This window comes from Cryptotermes secundus, unplaced genomic scaffold (genome assembly GCF_002891405.2).
Source record: "Cryptotermes secundus unplaced genomic scaffold, Csec_1.0 scaffold26, whole genome shotgun sequence".
NCBI lineage: Eukaryota > Metazoa > Arthropoda > Insecta > Blattodea > Kalotermitidae > Cryptotermes > Cryptotermes secundus.
This window is the reverse complement of record NW_019743656.1, coordinates 4654757-4679077: the sequence shown is the minus strand read 5'-3', so window position 1 is coordinate 4679077 and position 24321 is coordinate 4654757. Positions and strand designations below refer to the sequence as shown.

Here is a 24321-nt window from a genome sequence, read left to right as displayed (position 1 = left end):
GTATACACACACATATGGAGTGGGCCTAAGAGCTGGTCCTTGCAGCATGACCTTTAGTGATCTCTTGTGCATACTCCTCTACTTTAACTCTTCAAGAACCTTATACTTCAAAGGAAGTGCAGAATTCTGCTTACAGGGGTGTCATAACAGTCATCTGGTTCCATGTAACAGTGGCCCAGGTGATGGAATCTTAAGTAAGCTATAGCCTCACACTTGTATAGGATGTGTGTGGTTGATTCAACTTTTTCTAGGCACCTTTCACAAACAGGACTGCCAGCCAATCCCATTTTGAAAAGGTATCCTTTTAGATGACAGTGTCCTGTAAGTAGTCCTACCATGCATCATAACTGGTTTCTGTTTAATTTCAACAGTTCCATGGTTATTCTGGCAGAAGGTCCTTGCATGAGTCCCTTTGCCTGTTTGAGTCCTGTTAAGGCGTGTCCACATTACTTGTGCTTGCCAGGCTTGTGCTCGTTGGGAGACTCGTCTGGCTTTTACTTGTTCTCGTAAATCTTCGTCCACACTACTTCAGTTGCTTGCCAGGCTTCAGCGCGTGAGGATCTGTATATTTACTCGAAGTGTGTATAGGCTGTAGTCGTACTTTAATTTATTGACTATAGTTTTTAAATTAAAAATTTGAAATTTGCTTGTCTTGTGACTTGTCACATCGTCCACATTACTCGCGAGCATAGTGAGTCACACAAGCATGAGCACGAGTAATGTCGACGTGCCTTTAAGGATTCCCAGTGTATTTTATGGTCTCTGTTTGTCCAGTCCCTGACAGCTTTCTTGGCAACTTCTATTGAGATGCAGCAACATGGTTCAGGTCCTATAAATAGACATTTGGATCCTGATTTTGCCAGTTGGCCAGCAGTTTTGTTACCTACAAAACTCTCATGATCCAGCACTCATATCAGTTGAACTCTGTTATGTTTGGCCACTTGCACGAGGGTTTGATGCCAGTCCCAATCCAGCTTTGAGCTGAACTGGTAATTGTCAAGTGCTTTAATTGCAGCTTGACTATTTGATAGAATATAGATGTTTCTATTTCTATAGCTCTTGTCTAGATTCTCAACTGCGCATGCCCTAATGGCTGAACAATTCAGACAGTTTATACATATCCATTTCATGACAAAATGGTGTAACTGGAAAATATCACCTTAGTGCCATGAATTTTGTAACCTCCATAAATCCTGTTTTATAATTTCAATAAATTTTTAAATTTATATACATAGTAAGACAGACATCTAATAATACCATTCCTCTAATTCACTACATTAATTTCAATTGCAGAACTAGATTTCTATGACAAAGTTGCTCACATCCGTGACATTCTTCAAGTCATACGTGTCCCCTGGGTAGTGCAAAATGAGCAACAAATCTGGCAAAGCTTCCCAAAATAAAAGTGCAAACTTCTTCAAGATGCAACAAAGCAAGAATTTGAGTGCTCTCCATTCTGAAGCAAGAAGCAAAATGGGTTAAATGATCCCAAATGCAACCATTGGAAACCAACCAACTTTAACTGCTATTTTTTAATAATCAAAAAACTAACAGTGAAATCCCATTTAAGATCTGTGAAGATCTGTGAAGCGGTGGATTTGAAAACTACAATAGGGAGAATCTTAAGTGGAAGTAATGTATTGCTGAGGTTGACTTCTGATCACCCGAACTGTAAAGTATATGATGAAAAACCTGAATATCAAATGTGGAGTTCAGTATATTTTAAATTCAGCGATGGCTATAACATGAAATTAAACTATTGCAACTAGCTGCTGTATTCAAAACTTACACACTAACTACCCATATAATAATGGTCTAGTAGGAGTGTAAAACACAGTAGAAATAAAAAAAATACCAACCACATATAAGTATTATTACCAGTTGTTTTATATAATGGGTGTATATCAAATAAGAAAAGGTACTAGACTTTGACAAAAACATATCTGAGGGTACCTCGTACCTCAAGTATGCTATCTTACCAAAGTCCAGCATGTTCAACAGTATTTCTACTGTGACAATTATACATCGTGCACACCTTGTGGCAATGTACCGTGCTGTTTCTGGTGTGCCAGCAAGCTCTCCATGGAGATCACCTGTCCCTGAGCACTTGTTAATACTTTAGCGACCATAGGCTGTGTTTGCTGCTGCTGTTGTTTCACGATAGTGGCAGCACCTGACACAGGCTGAGCACTTGTTGTCACACATGCTGCACCCTGCTGTTGCAGTTGTGTTGGCAGCGTCATGTGCGATACAGGAATTGGTTTCCCACCAACTGCAGCAAAACGATTTACAACAATCTGGGTAATCTTCAACACAGACAAAAATAAGTACTAAGTATTATTGCTAGTGGGGTGGGACTAAGTCCCCTGTACTGCGGCCACTCCTGGCCTATTGTACCAGACCCAGATGATAGGTGAGGGTGATTGTGGAGTAAATGGTGGAATAAAGATTGGCAGGGGAAACCGAAGTGCTCGGAGAAAACCTGCCCCAGCGCCACTTTGTCCACCACAAATCCCACTTGACCAGACCTGGGATCGAACCTGGGCCGCCGCGGTGGGAAGCCAGCGACTAACCACTTGAGCTATGGTGTGGCCTAAGTATTAAGTAAGTACACCTGCTGCTCTAATGCAATGACATCCAATCAGGAGTGGAAACTGATTTTTCAGATCGGCTGGTAGATGCTCCAGCTCAGAAGAAGTGCCCAGAGAATGACCAACACGTATTATATAAATGAAATTATTACAGAGGGAGTTCTATCTTCTGGGGTATAACACTCTGTGAAAGCAAACTGATGTTTTGGAGGAACATGTTGCCTCCATCTTCAGGGTCAAAGAATAAGCCAAACAAGAAATCATCATGTAGTAAGCACAGCAGGTTCTGCTTAATGTTTGCTTAATGCTGGTTTCTTGCTTGGCTTACTCTTTGATCCTGAAGATGGAAGCAACATGTCCTCTGAAACATCAGTTGGCTTTCAATTGACTATGTGGGGTTACATACAAGAAGACAGAACTGCCACTGCTGTGAAAATTCATATCTTACAATACTGCATCGTGCAGAGCCATCACTATGCAACAACTGCGAGATGGATGGATATACCACGGCTGTTTCTGGGCAATGGATTGGTAAACATGTCTCTGCAGCAACAAACATGAACACAATGATAGAAGAGCTGTGTTTTCTATGTGGTCCATGCCAAGATAGGATAAGGTTAGAGCTTAGTCAGTTCTGTACACGAGTCTGTGAAGAGAGGACTTGAATGTGCAAACCTGAAGAATCTCCACTGTTAAAATCCATTACCAGGAAATGTCTAGTGAAGACACTGCAGGCTCGAGAAGACTTAGCGTGTAGTGATCTGTAAAGTGTGGAAATCAGCGATAGTGTTATAGTTATTTGTAGTTATGACCTGTAAGTGGTCAATAAATCTAGTCACCAATCCAAACCCCATCTACAGTCACTCATATATGAGTACAACATTATTACAGTACAGGTTCAAAAAGCTGTTTCTGCACGTGTCATTTTTTGGAAGTATAATTACAACATTCTGAGGTACTACAAGTAACTCTGCTATAAAAGAAATCACCCTGGAACAACCAGTGTCTACTCCTATTTCCATCCATGTCCAACCAAACAGAAGAAACATAAGATTTAAGGTTGTCATGGCAGCGACTAGAAAAATACTGTCTTCTGATCATACAGTCCAGTACACTGTCACATATGTTTCAGAGGAGCTTGCTACCTCCAAGCTCTTGACCATCCAGACTAGTCAGTATGCTGACAGTTGTCCAGCTCATGTCGGTAGACACACTGATGCATCATGATGGCAAGAATGGCACTGTTTACCTCTAGCCATTACGCGAGGCTGGGTCTGGCCCTGACCCAGGATGGACATGGTGCTAATGACACGCTGTGAAGTGGGGGTCACAGCTGAGGCCCCTACACTCACAACTTGCTGCTGCTGCTGCTGTTGTTGTTGTTTCTGTTGCTGCTGGAGCTGTTGTTTTAGCTGTTGCTGAAGCTGGGCAATTGCTGCAGCCTGCTGTAACACAACATATTACAATGTTACAATCAATCAGATGCTGCTTTTCTCTATCCATTCAACTTAGATACTTGACTCTTATCATCCTAAGAATTTTCCACCTGATTCCACTCTTGCTCCTTGCCATTTTTAAGAACCATATATTCTGAGAACAACTTCTTCTGATTTGTATTTTGCTGCAGATTCACTACTTTATATAGCAAGGTTGTTATTATATTATTATTATAGTAAGAGGAGGAAGAAAAGGAAAAAGTAGTAGTAGAGGCGGCGGCGGCGGCGGCGGCGGTGGCGGTGGCGGTGGTGGTGGTGCAACTACTATTACAATCATCAATAACAATTTAACAACATACACTCTGCACAAGCCACTAGTATTGATTCTCACTAGGTTAAATTTGAGAGAAGTTTGTATTTCTCTACACACTCAAACTGTAATGATTCTGTGTGAGATTATGGTAGCATGGTCTGCCAACTGAGTGCTGCCTGAGTGGTTATGTCAACTGAATATGTGTTATGGAATATGACACCATGAAGGCAGGTAGACTGCTCTCAGTGTTTCAGAGAAAAACCTCTTGCCTTCATCCTGCACCCTGAATTTGGCAGCAGTAGGTTCTTCTGATATATTATGTGGTGTCACACCCCAGAAGACAGCAATCTTCACAGTCAAAGCCACAGGAACCTCAAATCAAAACCTTCAGTCCCTCAAGGACTCTGTTCCATAGAATTAGGTCAGGTCTGTTATACAAAGCGCAACAAGTGATGGCATATGGTTGTGTGAGAAAGTGGATGATGAGGGGAAGGAGGAGTAGGTGGGGGTACCTCTTACCATGCAAGCTATAAAAAATAATCTCTTTGCTTTACAGCTGTTACTGGACAATTCACTTTGCAAAAAGCCACGCCAAAAACCGACCTGCTTCAATTCTATGTGCATCATTCAACCAAGAGGACTCCCCCATGTTTGTGACTCCACCCAAAAGAAGGCAATACTTTTTCCCGAGCGCATGCCAATGCTCACTGCATGAGCAGGCACATGGCTCACCTTATTGGCATGTTGCTGCAACAACTGTGGCTGCTGCTGGATAGTCCCAATTATTGTCTGTTGTTGCTGTTGTTCTGGCAGTTGCTGCTGCTGTTGTTGTTGTTTAATGAAGATTGTCTGCTGTTGGGTTCCATCTGGGGTTGTGATGGCCTTCACAGCATTCACTAGCTTCACACCTGACAGACTTGTCGTGACAAGGGTCTTCCCTCCTGCTGTCAGCACTGGTTTGGTGGTGCCAACAGGCTGGGGACTCTTCGATCCAACCAGTTGCATCTAAGTATCATGTGATCAGCAGAAATGGAATATGAGTGGAAATCATATTGGATAATTTTCAAGGACTGCATCCTGTTGTGTTATTCCATAAAATTACTTTTAAAATTGTTTCTCTCTCAACGCAATAACCATCGAAACTCACTTCAATGTGCAATAAGACCAATAAACTCATTACTGTACGTGAAACGCGTGTTTTTCGATGGTTGTTGTGTAGAGATAGGAACTATTTTAAAAGTAACTTCATACTGGATAAGGTCTTTCCCATTTATAGGGATATCTGCAACCTTGCAGAGTGTCTCTTAAATTCTTAAAATTGCTCTTTGACTGTCCATGTTTGTGCATGGAAAAAAGCAAGTACCACCAAGTAGATTTTCATGAAATTTGATACTGAGATGCTTTACTAAGCATTATCAGCACATTCAAGTTTTCATTAAAACCAGAGAAAACTAATGAACAATTTACATGGAGACTTAAATGCATTTCTGTGCCCATCTTGAGCATAACTCCTTTCATAATTATCAGGGCAAAATATGTTTTCAATGAATGCTGTAGACAGAAGTGAAACACATGTCCAGTGCACTTCTCTATAAGTCTTAGAAATGAATGGGTATCTGTCACAAAAAGGGTGAAGGTACTTAGGGGACTGTAGAACCAGGAAGTGTATACTTAATGATACGGTTGTAAGGCCTAGATTATGCTTAGAATCCTTTGAAAGGACTAAGAACAAGGTGCAGTGACCAAGGAGGGAAGATAATAAAGAAAACGGTGTCATTTGTTTTTTTTTCCACCTCTTAAGCTCTCAGTCTGTCAGTCTGTACAGTTCTTTCAAGAGGTTAAAAAACTTTCATATAAAAACAGAGGCCTATTTTCTTTGGTCAGATCCTGAACATGAGCAGAATGGTGCATATATTTCTTTGAATTTTATTAAATAGTATGTTCTAGGAGTAAACTTGGGCAAGTTTCTGTTGTAAGGACACAAGAAATGAGGTTAATTTCAGGGAAGACTTAAATTTTAAGAAATGTACCATCAGTTCCAATTTAAGACTGCTTTTATTGATATTTGGCTGGAAGCAAATGGAAATTGTGTAAAAAATCTGATATTGCATTATAAAAGTTTCACTCTATTATCAACCTAAAAAACTAGCAGCAGTTTTGTTAGGAATACATATACTGTAGCCTAATAAGTACCTTTAAGGTTGAAACATGTAGCCATAAGTATTCAGATATTGTATGTAATTTGGAATAATTGTATACAAGGCTATGTGAGATGGTAAATGTATATATACAGTATACATGGGGTTGAACAAAATAATGGAAACACTAGAAACTGAGGAACAGAGTTTGTTGGTGTTTGCTACACTGAAAGAGCTTCAGTTGGCAACACTGAATGTTTTTCCGTTTGTTTGCCCGTGTGAGTGAATTAGTGATTGTCTTGAGTAACAGTCTATGTGAAAGAATCAGAGAGTGGGAGACTTGTCTGGTTTTGAAAGAGGAGAGATTGTTGGCCATCTGTGACAAAAACTTCCACATTATTTAGGTGTATCGAGAGCTACAGTTTCCAAAGTTATGTTGGCACACACAAGTCATGGAAAGACAACTTCACTGAAGAAGAACGGTTGCAGAAAATCAACACTGACCAAGAGAGACTGTACAGTGAGGAGGATTGTTTTGAAAAATCACAGAACTGAATATTTGTCTTGAAGATCCTGTTTCCACAAAAACTCTCTGGCATGCGCTTTACAATTCCAACATCCATAATAGGCTTGCAATTGCTAAACTTCTGATTACTGAAAGTAATGCTCACATTACTTAACCTTTTGACGTGGTCATTTAAATTCCGCGGCCGCGGCTCCTGCGGTAATATATTCAGCCGGCCATTTAAATTTTGCTCGAAAATTATTTATTCATCATTGTTCTTAAATTCTATGAGATAGGAACATGAAACTTTCACTAAAATGATCTTAAAAGGTGGTTTTATAACCTTACCTTATAATATGAACCCCCTTTATATCTTCAATGGAAGCATGTTATTTAGTATTTGAGCAGAGAATGGTACGCCTTGAAGGATGAAACTTTCACTAAAATGATCTTAAAAGTTGGTTTTATAACCTTGCCTTATAATATGAGCACCCGGTATCTCGGCTATGTAAGCAGGTGACGCCTTGAAGCATTAGTCTAAACACAGAGCTGGCTCTCGAAACGACCACCAAGGTCAGTACGATAAAATGGCGTCAACTGGAGCGATAATGAGTACTTTTCCCTCCCCCACACACATCCGTATCGTCTCAGGGGGTGACCACAGTGTTCTGCCTTAAATTGTGGCGTATTTCTAAGAAATGGGTGCTATGTACTGTGCGAAAGCAATCGATTTTACGAGAATAACATTTTGGACAACCCTCTTCTAAGAATTCCAATGGAATGTGTTTGTGTGGCCAGCTCAGGGCAATATGATATTATATACAACAGCACACATCACCTCTCTGGTGTTTATTACTTCACAAGCAAAGCAAATACGCCATTGAGTGACGAAACCGCTACAAGAAGCAACACGAATTTGCTGCAAGACAGGCATATGTAACGATGACTTATCTCAGCTAAACTCGTTGGCTTAGTATACTCTGTTCTTGTGACAACAGGCCAGCGAAAAATCTAACAATCTACAGCAAAACCATCAATTATTATGGGCGTTATAACATAGGTGTGCAGCTGGACGAAACATACACGCCGAACCCCCCCAGACGATTTAAATCCCTGACGAAACATACACGACGAACCACGGCAACGGGTTAAATGATGGTGTCATGACCCCAAAAATTTGGACATCAAACAATTAGAAATGCATGCATGATATGATCAGATGAGCTATCCTTCATGCTATTCCCGACATGAAGAAGAGTTTACGTTTGGAGAACAGCCAAGGAAGCCTACAATACGGAATGCCTGGTTCCAACAGTGAAATATGGGGGGAGGTCCTGAAATTATTTGGGCAGCAATATTGTGGTATTCTGTTGGGTATGTCACGCGACAAATAACTTCACGTGGGTCTCGGATTTAGCGAATCTTTATTGGACACTTACACTTACACACCATACAATTATTATCACTCGCAGTATCGCCTGACTCCTGTCTCTGCTTCGATGCTTATACTATCCTTGGCTGTGTCTGGATCTCAACTGTCTTCAGTGATGGCTATCCCAATACTAACTCGTCTCTTGTCGAAGCTGGGCTTTTATAGCCTCGGCGGTTGCTATGCAATGAACCTTCTGTTGTCATGCAACGCTTCGAACAATTCGTTACCTTTCATCTCCTAGAAAACACATTTGTTTGCCCCAGGCAATTGCCCACTCTTATTGCATTGTCTCTGTGGGAACTCTCCGTGTATTCATTGTAACTGTGAAGGCTCATTGTAGCCTGTTAACTTCCTATTGTGGCCGTTGCGCAGCGATGACCATAAGGTAGCACGTTACATTGCTCCCTTCTAAACGTTGTTCATCCCTAACGGCCTAACGGTATTTCCTTTCCTTTGGCATTTGTCTTTGGGGGTGCTGCCTCCGCCCTTTCTTTGTTGTGAGAATGGGTGCAAGCAGACTAATGTTGGTAATAAACTCAGCTATATGAGAGCAGGGAAGGAAGGGACAAATCTATGTAGGAAACCAGTGGAGAGGGGAGGGGAAGGGTCTGGGACAGGAGCAAGGTTAGAGCAGGTATAGGATATTTTGTCGGGGGAGAAAGGCAAGGTTAATGGGAGGGCATTAACCCTTAAGCTGGGGGGCTTGCTATGCGAGTCGATCACCGCCATGAAAACTTCAAATCTTACATAGTATTTATAAAGCGGCCTCCATAGTCTAGAGGTAACGTTCCCACCTCACGACTCGTGGTACGCGGGTTCAAATGCCCGGCGGGGGTCGTCGAATTTTTAAGGGCGGAAAAATTCAGTGAACAAGTCCTCCGGGACTTTAAGCTGTGTGTCCCGTGTCGTAACTTTACAGCATGTAAAAGAACCTCATATCTCCAAAGGGGATCACTGAGCCAAATTCCAGGACGTTTCCCGCCCAACAATAGCCTCTAAGGCCTCTGATAGATGGGGGAAGCATTATAGACACCGCTAAGCAAGTGGCCATACTCGCTTGTTTGGCAGGACTGATGGTACGCACCATTTATCAGTAGGGTAAAGAGACTGGCAGAATATCATAGAGGGTAGCACAATAGATCAAACTGGTTGCAGTGCATGGGGAAACCCACCCTCTCTAACTAACTAACTAACTAACTAGTATTTATAATGTTTCCATAATTTTGTTCAACCCATGTGTGTGAAAAACAATGCTAATATAAAGACTGATTGCTTACAAATCAGCAAATTAACATTACCATACCCACAAAGACAGATCGATCTTAAATTACAGGAAAAACTATGTACCTATGTACAATGTACCTGTGAAACATTCACCAGCTGAGCAGATGTGGCATTCACCAGAGCTTTTGGACTGGAGAGAGATGGCTGGGCAGTGGGTCGGCTGGTCACGAGCCCCTTCTGCTGCTGAACAGTACAAGATGACGTCGAGGTAACGGCTGTAGCCACAGCAGCTGTGGCTACGGTCGTTGAGTTTATAACTTGTGATGAGGGCGAAGAAGAAGAGGAAGATGATGATGAAGAAGAGGAAGTTATGTTTCCAACCAATGATGAGGTTGGCTAGAGGAAACAGAAATTTGCATTTAGTACCAAATGTACCTGACAGCACTAAGAAGAAGTTACCATGTTACCATTAAATCAAAAGTTACCAGATGGGATCAGACATTACTGCATTAACTCTCAAGACAACTTGCTGGGTGTCACGGACTGTGATGGAGGAGTACAGTTATATTCTTTAAGCTGTTTATTTAACAATGCTGCCAGTATTGAGACCATACAGTCAGGATTATGGCTTTGTTTTATGATTCTGTGAAGATGAAATTCCATAATCGAAACATGTGTAACAGAGTGGCATAGTGCAGTTCAATTNAGATTTTTCGCTGGCCTGTTGTCAGTAGTACAGAGTATAATATGACACGTCTTTATCTGCGCTAAGTCATCGTTACATATGCCTGTCTTGCAGCAAAGTTCCTGTGGCTCTTGCTAGCGGGTTTTACCTTTATGAATGTCANGAAAATGCTGTGATTTCTGCAATTTTTGTGATAAACGAATGAAATAAACACCGCTTTTATCTAGAAAGAATATAGAATCAGATATTGTAATTTACAGATTTTAGAATCTGTAAAAATTGTTACACTGTGGATGAAGCTATCATATTCTGTCCTTGACACTCTCAGACTGTTTATATCTGAGACGAGCCACAAGCGATACTGTTGTCCGAACTGTACAAACAGTACTGCCAGAACTTCCAAGCGTAGTGCGTTGTGTGGTGACTAAAACATCCACCATGGCCTCGTTTCACTTGGAAGAAGATGAAATTGAGTGCCAGCTGCTCAATGATACAAATTCTGACTGTGCTTCAGATGACTCAGAGAGTGGCGAGGAAGAAAGAGATTCAGAAATTGAAGCCTATGACGCCCATCATCTTCGTCGGCAACCTGGGGACCACCACACCAGCATGGCAGGAGGCGTGTGAATAATTATTCCGGTGGAGCCATGGGGTTAAATATCAATGAAGCTCCAAACGTAAATAAGGATTCCATCCCTTTCTGCATTTTCATGCTCTACTTCGCAGGGATTATCCGTCTGCTGGTGGAAGAGAAGAATAGGTACTACCACCAGTACCTAGACAAACTTCAAGACGGACCTTCTCCGTGGCCTGACGTGACTGATTCCGAGATGTTTCTGTTTCTAGGAATAATCATTCAAATGGGACATGACATTAGAGACAGACTAAAGGACTACTGGTCGAGTGCAGAAGAATTTGCCACGCCTTTCTACTCTAGCACAATGAAACGTGACCGTTTTCTACACGTTTTTCGTTTTCTTCATTTTGCAGACAACAATACAGAAACTGACAGGAATGCCGACAGTTATGACTGACTATGGAAAATTTGGACCATCTTCAACACTCTCAATGACGCATATGAAAAATATTATAACCCTTCACATTTGGCCACAGACGAGATAATTGTTAAATTCAAAGGGAGGGTGGTTTTTAGGCAGTACATTCCTAAGAAACGCAAACGTTTCGGAATCAAAATCTTCAAAATTTGTGACGCCGCTGGGTATACTTATGACATGAAAGTTTACCCAGGAAAAGACAGGACACATGCCGACCAACACGTGACAGCGACACATGCTACAGTTAGGGACCTATGCAGACATATTGAGGGAGTAGGTCTCAAACTGTACATGGACAATTTCTTTTTGTCACCACACTTGTTTGACGAACTGATGACAAAGGACATAACATGCTGTGGGACAGTCAGACCTAATCGGAAGGGCTTGCCTGACGATTTTCGTCGAAGACAATTTCGACTGAAGAAAGGTGACAATCGTGTTAGGGTGAGACGGAACTTGACAGCACTAGTTTGGAAGGACAAACATGACGTTTACATACCAACAAACATGCACTGTCCTCCAGCAGAAGGCAGTTTCTGTGATGAGCATGGAAATGCCATCAAGCCAGCAATTGTTGCTGACTACAACAAGCACATGGGTTATGTCGACAAAGCGGACAGAATGGCAAACAGTTATAGCATCAGTCATCGGACCTGGAAATGAACAAACGAACTATTTTTCCATTTCCTGGATATGACGATTCTGAACAGTTTCATCCTGTTGTCATCCTGTGGCGCGAAACTGTCACACAGAGAATTTCATCTCGCCCTTGTGTGCAACATGCTGGAACATGCTGCAAGGGGTCCACCTCGCCCTCAACAGTCCATGGGTTGACCTCCTGCTGTGTCATCGGCAATATCTCGTTTAGAGAAGGCCTCTTGACATCACTGGCCGACTTCCTCTACTTCGAGATTGAGATGTCGTGTGTGCTCTTCGCGTAGGAAATGAAGTTACATCCGGACAAAATGCGTGAAGTGCGACGTTGGACTCTGCATTTCCAGACGTTTCCAACACTTTCACACGAAGGCAACATTCAGTTAGATGATGCAGGAGGGAAGACAGTCTACTTATAAAGCTGGTGTCCAAAAATAATGTAAGTAGAACAAGAATTTCTATCTTAAAATTAGATTTTAAAACACTGTGCGCACACGTGGACTGTGAGTCACAATATGGTGCCATAAGGCCACTCAGTTTTACTTTAAAGGTCCCCATATGGTGTCTTTCGGCTCTTAAAGGTTAAATCAGATTTTACTGTTTTACTGTGTCAAAAGGGGTGAAGGTAAAGCTATCCTCGCAAAAGGCCGTGAAGGCCCACAGGGTTGTGAGACACTGAGGGTCCCATATTTTCTCTAGACAACCACCACACAGATGGTGGTAAAGTTGTCAGCCTTATGCACCAACCACCCTTTACTCCCAGGAAGAGTCCTGGTACTCATTTCTCTTAGAGGCTGAGTTGACCCCAGTGCCATAGTGCAGCTGGAAGGATTAGGTAAATTGAAAAATCATGTCAAAAGGAGTATGGCATTTTTTAATTTTACTATCAACTGAAGCATAAAGTAAGTAAAAAAAAAAAGTAAAGCTATCCCTGTACAAGGCCGTGAAGGCCCATAGGGTTGTGAGATGTTGAGGATCCCACACTGTCTAGATAATCGGCTCAAAGATGGCGGTAAGGTTGTCAGCCCTACACGCTAGCCATGCTTTACTCGCCAGGAAAATTATTTAATTAATTTCTGATACTCATTTCTGTTAGAGACTGAGTAAACCCCAGGGACCAGTGTGGCTGGAAGGGTTAGGTCAACTGAAAAAAATCCAATGACCTCATCGGGACTTGAACCTGTGACCTTCCGGCTTGTAGCATAGCTCCTCAACCACTATGCTACCGTGTGCCCCCAACAGCTGAAGCATAGGGGTGACAATGATACATGTAAGTTAGTGACCACATCTTTCGTATATCATGCTTTCAGTTAAAATGGTTCATTGAAGTACTTAATCATCTAACCCTTAGCCAAAATCTAGTCTAAGTAGACTTACCGTCCTCAAGGCTGTTGTGGGGTTGGTAGTATTAGTCTTAAGGGTAACAGGGTCCCGAAGTCCTGCCCCTGTTATTGCTCTTGCAGCATTCATTGCCTGCATCTGCTGAGGGGTTAGTGTTACAGTTTTCAATACGGGAGTGGTGCTGGTTGTGGACACCTGACTTGTTGCTTGTGGTGTCATGGTGACGGTCTTGACTATTGATGCTGCAGTCAGCTGCTGCTGTTGACTGACTGGAGCTGTGAGAAGGGACTTCCCAGCTGCCACTCCACCAGCCAGTATAGTTGGTGATGTCGTCACCTGGAGGCAGGCAGAAAATGTATTCTATTCTGTGTCTAAAATATTTTTGAGGATGTGTCACCATCAGATAGTGATTTAGATTGTTGTATAATTAGAAATTTATTAGATAATTATTAGATTAATTTCAACACAAAATGGGAATGAAAATCATCATACAAGAGATCTCAATGCCTCCTCAAGATGTGATATTTCTCAAGGATGTTTTACACAGACAATAATAAGTCTTATTTAATAATTTTCAAGTAAAGTAAGATAAAAGCAGGACTGAAGATTACTGTCTACTGGGATGTGACGCTATGTATTTTGGTGGAACCTGCTGCCTCCATCTTCAGGTTAGAAGACAGAGAAACAGCATGTTGCTGTGAAACACTGGTAAATATCCAGCAGGACACATGCTGTCACATCCCAAAAGACAGTATCATGGTCACGGCCATGAGAACCCAGTATCTCACAATACAAGTTATATTTCTAGATCTATCAACCATCAGGGTGATCCAAGTGCATTCATTGCTGTAGAGTTGGTTTCTTCTGATCTCATTCTTCGTGAAAATGTCCCCATCAGGACACTAGTTTGAGATACATCAGTGACATGGCAACTACATGAATTGTGGCTGACTTATTTGGTCCATGCTGTAACAACTGTTGAGGTTGTTGGGTTTGGTTCAATTTATTTATATAGTTGGTTATTTATCTATGGTTAATTTAACTATGTAGTCAGGAACTCATAAAAATAAAGTAAGTAATTAATCAAAAAGGATATGATAAGAAGGAATCATGTCATAAGTTGAAGTACTATCCCAGAATTTGAAGGCCTGAGGAAGACCATGAGAAACTTTAGTGAGGATAGCCAGTATCCTGGCTGAGATTCAAACTGAACACCTCCTGAACAGAAGTCAGAAGCATCACAGCTTGAGCAAACTTGGTCAGCAGCTGTGGTTCAAACTGAAGTTTCACTTACCTGTATTGTCAGGGGCCACGCCATAGCTCAAGCGGCTAGTTGCTCGCTTCCCAATGCGGCGGCCTGGGTTTGATCAAGTGGGATCTGTGGTGGACAAAGTGGCGCTGGGGCAGGTTTTCTCCGAGTACTTTGGTTTCCCCTGCCAATCTTCATTCCACCAATTGCTCCACAATCACCCCCACCTATCATCTTGGGATGGTACAATGGGCCAGAAGTGGCCACAGTACAAGGGACTTAGTCACCCCACTAGCAATAAATAAAAAAAAAATACCTGTATTGTCTGGAGCCCAGGTGATGCAGACACTTGGAGATTTTGAACTACCTGTCCTGGTGCGAGAGTGAAGGTCCTTGGCATAACAGAAGCTCGAGAGGCACGCGTTGAGACAGGTTTGGCAGGTGCTGCACCCACAGGCACAGTTTCTGCCGAGACTGTGGTGACAGCAGGAAGGCTAGTCTGGACTGCAGGTGTTGGGAGTGTGGGGAGAGCGGATGGTGTAGATGCTGTTGACTGTGTTGTGGGTGTCGAAGATAACTCCATTTTGATCTGAGAGACTGTGGTGGTAATACTTGCGGCAGCCTCTTTTACAGCAGCTGCACTTTCTTTCTGCTGTTTGCTGCGGCTCGCCTTCCGCTGGCTTGATGATTTCTTTGTCTTTGCCACACCTTGCTGTTGCTGGTGAAGACGTTCTAAAACAAAGAGTTATAATGTAGGATTTGAGGTTCTCACAGAAGTGGTTATGGTGAGCTCTATCGCCTCGAATGTAATGCTTAATAACATCTCTCCAAAAACTTGGGAACCAGGCCAGCCAATGTGGAATGAAGACAAAGAATACCTGCAGTAGAATCTTGACTATCTGCAGGACATTTAGAAACCCTCAGTTACTGATTACAGTTTCCTGATAATGAATTCAGTGTTGCCCCTTACATCTGCTTCACTAACACCAGTATGTGTCACTGATGCTTTACAATGAATTGCATCTTCTCATCCCATTCCAACTGTCTGTTTTATAATCTTATTGTTTTTTGTACTAACCTAATAACACTGAACAAAGGTTTCTTCCTTCTAATGGGAAGATATCTGTCTCGCTGTTTGGTGGGAGAAAGAATGAGCAGCAAGTGATAATTGATTTTCAGGGTAGAATGCAGCATGGATACTGGGTATTTTTAGATTTCTTTTTATATCTATTTTGTTTTTAATTATCCCTGTTGCTTCTCTCTTTCATTACCAAGGATAACAGAGATTTCATTGCACTCATCAATTATTTGAAGCAAACACTATAAAATATATCAAAAAGGGCTGTGCTGGGTGGCACTAAAAGAGGTGAAAATGAATATCTCTATGGATTTCAATTAAACTTGTACAAGTTGTGGAGAAGCATCCTACAAATGTGTATAAAGAGACTTATTCAGATAGGTTGATTTGTTACACAGGGACTTATTATACACATACTTATGCATGTTCCATAAAATGTATATGAATTTCATTCAAATCCACACCAACATTCAGTTTTATCATTCTTTTTGTGCAAGCCAGAATAAATATAATCCATTCTCTTATGCCAACTGCTTTCACTCATACAACAAAATTTTGTACTGGCCCAACACTCAATACCAAATAAAATTCCAGCACAAGCACTACAATAGATCAATGAAATTTTCACTGTGGGGTACATTTATTACAGTTGCACTCACCAAATTCTTCCTCAGTACGTCCCCGGTGCAAGTAGGTCCATATTTTTCGCTTGGTGTCATATTTGACACATGGATCTGTTTCGTAGTGCAAACGATCCAGTGCACCGCTCACTACAGAATGGAGGTAGTTATCCTGTGATAGTTGGGTAAGATACTGAGAATCTTTAAGCAGCTCGCAAATATCTGTACGGGTTCCCTCCCCATTTGGCAACCTTGCAGTGGCATCTCGCACTGCAAGAAAATAACGACGTGAAGAATGCTGAAACGTATATTGGACAATCTGCACTGTCTTGGACTTTTAACCACATAAATTCTGTGCCATTGCCTAGGTGTTAAGAGGTCAGAAATGTCATATCTGCAAGCATTAGACAAACCTATTTTGTTAGTGGGCACCAGTTTCATTAATATATTTTAAAGACCTTGTGATCATAAAAAAATGAAGCTGTGGAAAAGGTTATGTTGGTAACTCACCAAGTGCCAGAATTGTGACAAAATTTGGCCGCTCAGCCACCAGAAGAGAGTGCTCACGAGCCTTATTTACACCTATGCTGTGGTTGTACACTCCTTTCACAGGTCCGACAACAGACTCATAGTTGTGCATTCGGAATGTGAAGGCTCGGTGTGGATTCTCATAACGAAGCCTCTCCTATCAAAAGATAAGACATATCAAGATGATCTACCTCACATCAGTTTTAAAAGAAATATGTAGGAACCATAATACAACTGCACAATATTACTCACCAACTACAATTAAACCCCCATCTAATGTTCAACTTCAATGACCACAGCAATCCCCAAGGAAAGCTTAAATGGGGTTTCGCTAAATACTGACTACTGTCTTCTGGGACGTAATGCAGCATAGTCTGGTAGTCTTATCAACATTTTAGTCTACCCTGAAGATGGTGCCTGCATGTTTCTCCAAAATATTGGTAACAATTTACTGAACTATGTGGCATCACATCCCAAAAAACTCTAATCTTCATAGTCTCCACTATCGGAACGTTAACTCTTGCTATCAATTACATTCTCACAAGTGAAATGCGTCAACTTTGCTGATGCTTCCTTTAGTCTTCTATCTATATCCACGTCTTCTGGGATGTCTTCTTCAAGGNAAATGGGGTTTCGCTAAATACTGACTACTGTCTTCTGGGACGTAATGCAGCATAGTCTGGTAGTCTTATCAACATTTTAGTCTACCCTGAAGATGGTGCCTGCATGTTTCTCCAAAATATTGGTAACAATTTACTGAACTATGTGGCATCACATCCCAAAAAACTCTAATCTTCATAGTCTCCACTATCGGAACGTTAACTCTTGCTATCAATTACATTCTCACAAGTGAAATGCGTCAACTTTGCTGATGCTTCCTTTAGTCTTCTATCTATATCCACATGTCTTCTGTGATGTCTTCTTCAAGGCAGAAGAAGATTCTTGTACCTTGAAGATGCAGGCAGTGATCTAGTCATTCCTGTGATTAATTAATAAAGCACTATGCCATGAAGATGTGTGGGTGAACGGAGGTATTGCTTCACCGCTGACAACAGCAGTAGATCAAGGTGAGTGATTAGGTTCAAGCACCGTCCACTTTAACACCCAGGGAAAGAGCCCCTGGTACCAATTGAATATGAGGTGAGGTGGGCTCCACAGCTTGTTTGGACACTGAGGAGAAAAGAAAAATCTCTTGCCTCAGCTGGGAATTGAACCCTGGCTGTCCAGCCTGTAGCCTGTCGCTATATTGACTGAGCAGACTGAGGAAGCTATGTGTGTAATTGAATATGAGTAGAGTGTAAGTTACTGAACTCCTAAGAGTATAGAAGACATGCTACACTTGTGACATACCTGTTCCCTAAAGCACTCTTTTTCTTCAGGAGTGGTGGGATGCACAACCCATGTGGTCGGACAGCGAGGAGGAGGAGGAGAAGATACTCTCTCCTCTCCGATGCCCTCTCCCGTTTCCTCCTCCACCTCGTCTTCCTTTGTGGGCCGAGCGGTCATTTCATCACGATGGTCTAGCCAATGCTGACACAATGGTTGGAGATGAGAGTCCGAGTCGCGACCTGCCCCTATCCACTGATACGTCTGTAAGTTGGCTTTGTACTCAACGTAAGGCACAAAGTCTTCAGGTTGTGCATCTGCAGAAATACAGGAAGATGTTGTAACTTCTTTGTACACTGGTACAGCGAAACACTACTTGAGCACTAAGTTGAAGAACATCTTAAACTTAGATAATTTAACACTGTAATTAATGATTTTGGATCATTGAAATTGAATATTAAATGAGGGAAAACCTTAAATCAAGAGTTCCACTGTAATGCTTTGTTAGGGGAATGGGTATTTGTACTGACATAATACAGACTGGCACTAAAAGATCTAGATACATACTCATTGGATTTCAGTGTTTGTGGATTTTAGCTTAGGTAGGGTGCTGGGAAATATGTGCTTCCTAAGGTGCACACAAATTATGAAAAAGGTGGTACAGGTATAACCAGACTTAGGCAACACATGCATACCAAAACATGGTTGTGTAATTCAAAAGTTTTACTCATTTTCATTACTCCTTTGATTTCACAACTTTCAATTTTCACCAAAAAATACATATTTATATTAAAATTACTACCATTCACTTTAGCCATTTATCAATCCTAATCTTTTGTTTTAGACAAACAATTTCTTTATTTTTTGTCTTCATTTCAAATATTAAATAAAAAATTAGTGTGCAGTGGTGTAATATCAAATTCAGGTAAGTTGAAATGGTGTAAGTCCAGGGACAGGTGTACAATAATTGAACAGGGCTGAATCAGATGAATGTGTGGCCTTCTGGTAACTTCTTGCCTCATAACTTAAAGCTCAACTGATCATCTGACAAAACACATTTGCCACTAATTACACTTACCCTGTAGAGTTAACCATTATGTATTCCACTGCCCTTGCATAATCTTCAGTACATGGAACTGTTACTTCCTTAAATAATGGAGAACTGTACATTTCTGTTAACATCTGTCACTTCTCAGCCACAGTCACCCTGTCTCCAAATGTTTAGATTTTGGTCTGGAAGTGAATGAAGCTAAGAGGCCGCGCCATAGTTCAAGCGGTTAGTTGCTGCGTTCCCACCGCAGCGGCCCGGGTTCAATCCCGGGTCTGGTCAAGTGGGATTTGTGGTGGACAAAGTGGTGCTGGGGCAGGTTTTCTCCGAATACTTCCATTTCCCCTGCCACTCTTCATTCCACCAATTGCTCCACAATCACCCTCACCTATCATCTGGGGCTGGTACAATAGGCCAGAAGTGGCCGCAGTACAAGGGACTTTTTTTTGTCGCTAGTGGGGTGGGACTAAGTCCCTTGTACTGCAGCCACTTCTGGCCTATTGTACCAGCCCCAGATGATAGGTGAGGGTGATTGTGGAGCGATTGGTGGAATGAAGATTAGCTGGCAAAACCAGGGTACTTGGAGAAAACCTGCCCCAGCGCCACTTTGTCCACCACAAATCCCACTTGACCAGACCTGGGATCGAACTGGGCCACCGCGGTGGGAAGCCAGCGACTAACTGCTTGAGCTATGGCACGGCCTACAAGGAACTTAGTCCCATCCCACTAGCACCAAAAAAAAAAAAAACCACTGATGCTAAAAAAATCTCTAAGATTCTGCATAAATTTTGAAGATGACAATTTGTACATGACACATACTAAGCAACCATCAAGGGCATAAAAATGCATACTAGTACATCAAAAAAAGTAAGTCACTGGTAGACTGTCCCTAGGAATGAACAGGAAAATGTTAATGAAAGCACATATAGACAGAATATTACACATAAAGTTGCTTTCAGTGCCCTCTGTATGTTACTGCAACGAATCAGAACTGTATCTAGGGATATGAATGGCCCACACACCTGGAAAGTCTCCTGACAAGAAGCTGATAGCAGAGGGAAGCATAAGGAGCCACGAGTCAGCAGCTCTGCAGTACCAGTCATTGAGAGGGGAAATCGGATTCTCTTGCCAGGCTTTCAGCCGGTCCTCCAATGTTGCAAGACTCATACGATGGTCTGGCGTTGAGCAGATCACGTCTCGTATCAATGAGAAAAAACAGGCGTGTGTCTCTTGCATCAGCTCAGGTGTTGGTCTGCATGAAATGGGATACTCACTTTAGCCCTTTCTGTAGAGTTTCTTTCCACTAATTTAGAGTAAAGGAGTGTCAAAGGCTGTGTACATACACCTGAAACCTAAACTAACATAAACCAACCAACCTAATATGTATAACAACATATACAGTGGACTCCCAATTAATGGCGGCATATTGTCCGAGAGCACTGCTTAGGAAACTGACTGGTGTGACCAAAGTCGAAAGGTAAACTCCATCATGCAAAATTGTTTTTTAAAAGAGAACAAGTAAAAAACAGATTGAGTTCTTTCTTCATGTTTGAATATGTACTTGGAAACTCAAGAAAGATTCCTTTGCTTTTTTTTTTTTCATGTGTAGAAATGACAAAAGCTTCTCAGAAACCACACTCATGTTTCCACCAACAGCATCTGAGTAAAAGACACTTATAAATGTATGCATAATTTTGTATATTCTTATCCACAAGTTAGTTGCATATTTCTTTTACTAGTTATCTGGAGAAATTCATTTCTCACAAACCCTGAACAATAATCAGGAGTCCACCAAATCTACATACATAGTACAGATAGGGTTAACCTTTACAACAATAAAGAAATACAATTACTTGAAAATTAAAAAAAGTATACAATTACAAAATATCATGATGACAGGCAACATGTTGAATGTTAACACTGTACAGAATCTTTACTTAGCTCGGTCAGTATAGTGACTAGGCTCGGGGCTAGAGGAATCAGAAATGTTTTTGAGTACTAACAGGGACAATACATTTTCATTTTCTCACAGCGTACAGACAGACTCTGAGGTTCATTGACCCTCCCGTTAAATTGGCACTGGGCCTTCTTTTTGTGGGGGTCAAGTGACTGAACAATGAAGCTGACCATTCATTTCCATCCAAGGACAGCCAGGCATGAAGCTATACCTGTATTTCTCATGGCTTGGTGGTTATTTACGCACATAAATAACTTTACTTACAGAAATTAATCCCACCAAAACAAGTTTACTTCCTTATCTTTAGCCTCCTGGTCACAAACTGAGCAAACCACTAAGATATACCAACATATTAAAGCAAAAAGATTTCTATTTTTTCCTTCTGTTGTCTGGATGATAGTAAAGGGAAGCACATTAAATAAGAGCACCTTACAAAATTAGAACAAACTCTGAAATTATTCACACGCAATTTATTTTGAGGATACAAATGATACAGTAGCACCATCTTGTTAACAGCACAATTTAAGTATATGGAGACAGATTACTAACTTGATATCATCGAGATTTATATCCATGGGATCATTTGGTGACTCATCCAGATCTACAGGGAGATTCATCATGTCGATACCGTCGAGATCTGACAGAGTGGCTGCCGTGATATGTCTGCCAGAGTATGTTGAATTAGTAGTCTTGGGCATGGTGATGTTGTTAGTGAGCTGCTGGAAATTCTGTCCACCACTTGATGCTGTGAAGCTGCTCCCTGTGGTCGTGCAAGAGGAAGGGAAGATGTCACTGACCTCCTCCTCTGCTTCCACCTTGATCCGCCGCTGCAACAGGCTCCTGCCACCGCCACCACCACTTGTATTGGTTCTGCTTGTTCGGGGAGATGAGCTGGAAACCAATCTGATGTTTGTATACACCACAGATCCAAGAAAATGTGTCATGCTTTCACTGCATTTTGCTGTAAGGCTACTAAGTGTTTTGACAAATAACAGTATCTTTAATGTTGTTGTCAGTCTCCACAAGCAAATGATGAGACAGCATGAAAGTAGGCAATGGCCAATTCATCACTCAGACACTCTTCAATTTAAAAGTATATAATTTATGAACCTGGGAAGTGTCATTAATTGAAGTATGAAACAAACAAAAATCCGCTGTGTAATAACTGTTACATGATAAGTTTTTACCACTTAAGTTGTGAATGTCGGAACTTTCCGATATTTAAATTTTGTAATAAAACATTCTGGCTTTCAGTGTATTTTGTTTACATTTTCTTTAATTTATTTATGGATTAAAAAAAATACTGTCAGAAACTCAAGACTGTACAGCATCAAATTGAAGGATGACAAATGAACAGTGAATTGAAAACGAAACAGAAGGAAGCAGCTGTTGCCTAATTTTGGGTACTATCCTGGCATCTGCCTGAAGGGGCTAAAGAAAACAATGAAAAACCTCATTCAAGGTAGTTGGAGTCCTTACTCAAAAGCAACCCAAGCATCCATATCTCATAAGCAATACTGGATGAGGCAACTTGTTTGGTTTTGCTAATAAAACAAAAGTAAATATATTTGCACTATACAGGGTGATTCACGAAGTTTTACCCCAGCTTATGGTACATATTCCTGGGGTTATTTCCTGCAAAATTTCCTTATAAACTTGTGGTCAATTTTCAATAGTTACGGAGTAACAATAGATTTGTGTTGGTGACTTTGTGAAGTTAAGATGCCGTACACATTTTCCACTGAGGAATATGCCGATATGGTGTTTGTTTTGGGTGTATGTGATGGAAATGTGAGAGCTGCTGCTGCCGAATATCACCAGCATTATTCTAATCGCAGGATTCCGAATCTTAAATCCATTAGCAATACATTCAACACATTAAGACAAACTTGTTCTCTCCCCAGCATTCGTATACAATACGAACGAAATCCTCAACATGAATTGTGAGAAGAAGAAAACATTCTCGATGCCACAGAGCGCAGTCCGCGTGCCAGTACAAGACGTCTAGCTCAGCGGTTCGGTGTTTCTCAGTCCATGGCGTGGAGGACTCTTCATGAGAACAGGCTGCATCCTTACCATTTACAGCAAGTACAACACCTACAACCAGGAGACTGTGCTCTTTGTCTGCAGTTCTGCAACTGGTTAAATGGAAATCGGAAGTTGTACCTCTTTATAATGTTCTGCGATGAGGCACAGTTTACATGGGACGGAGTCAACAACAGTCCCGACTTACATGTTTGGGCAGACAATAATCCCCGTGCCATGATAGAATCGAATTTTCAACACCGATTCAATGTCTGGTGTGGTGTTCTGTATGATCAGCTAATCGGGCCGTTCATTTTTCCTGGCCGCTTAACTGGTGAGATTTACCTCCACTTCTTAGAAGAATTACCACAGTTACTTGAAGATGTTCCTCTGGCAACAAGACGCCCGATGTACTTTCAGCATGATGGGGGCGCCTCCTCACTTCTCCCGTGCAGTAGCAGCTCACTTGGATCGGCATTTCCCACAGCAGTGGATTGGTCGCGGAGGCTGTAATGCCTGGCCTCCCAAGTCACCAGATCTAACACCGTTAGATTATTGCATTTGGGACTGGATGANAGAAGAATTACCACAGTTACTTGAAGATGTTCCTCTGGCAACAAGATGCCGGATGTACTTTCAGCATGATGGGGGCGCCTCCTCACTTCTCCCGTGCAGTAGCAGCTCACTTGGATCGGCATTTCCCACAGCAGTGGATTGGTCGCGGAGGCTGTAATGCCTGGCCTCCCAAGTCACCAGATCTAACACCGTTAGATTATTGCATTTGGGACTGGATGAAGGACATTGTGTACCAGGTAAAGGTACAAACATGTGAAGCATTGCTCGAACGTATTCTGGACGCGGTGATGACAATAAGAAACAAACATGTGGAACTGTGAAATGCTACAAGTGTGGTTCATACGCATACGACGCGTTCTGCTGACGTGCAGGGAGACATTTTTGAAAAGCTTACGTAAATCCAGTCGTCTTCTAAAGCACTACAGTTTAAATGAAACAGATTGATAGAAGGGTGTGATATGCAACCATTGGTATGTTAACAGAATGAGATGCTGAAAATAATGTAATTTTGTAACATAAAATCGATGAAAAAAGTTGCCC

General features: G+C 41.6%; 1 protein-coding gene across 1 annotated transcript in view; it reads right to left on the bottom strand.

Annotated features, from left to right (window-relative positions):
• Positions 1 to 24321, bottom strand: part of LOC111874194 (nuclear factor related to kappa-B-binding protein) — a 32019-nt gene that overhangs the window by 6099 nt on the left and 1599 nt on the right. Inside the window, exons 2-12 of the mRNA XM_023869484.2 lie at positions 21730 to 22071; positions 20246 to 20475; positions 18200 to 18492; positions 16832 to 17006; positions 16361 to 16591; positions 14940 to 15355; positions 13411 to 13710; positions 9778 to 10035; positions 5073 to 5345; positions 3841 to 4036; positions 2036 to 2272 (exon numbers count right to left, since the gene is read on the bottom strand). Coding sequence (XP_023725252.1) covers positions 2036 to 2272; positions 3841 to 4036; positions 5073 to 5345; positions 9778 to 10035; positions 13411 to 13710; positions 14940 to 15355; positions 16361 to 16591; positions 16832 to 17006; positions 18200 to 18492; positions 20246 to 20475; positions 21730 to 22071 — 2951 coding nt within the window. The remainder of the gene's footprint in view (positions 1 to 2035; positions 2273 to 3840; positions 4037 to 5072; positions 5346 to 9777; positions 10036 to 13410; positions 13711 to 14939; positions 15356 to 16360; positions 16592 to 16831; positions 17007 to 18199; positions 18493 to 20245; positions 20476 to 21729; positions 22072 to 24321) is intronic.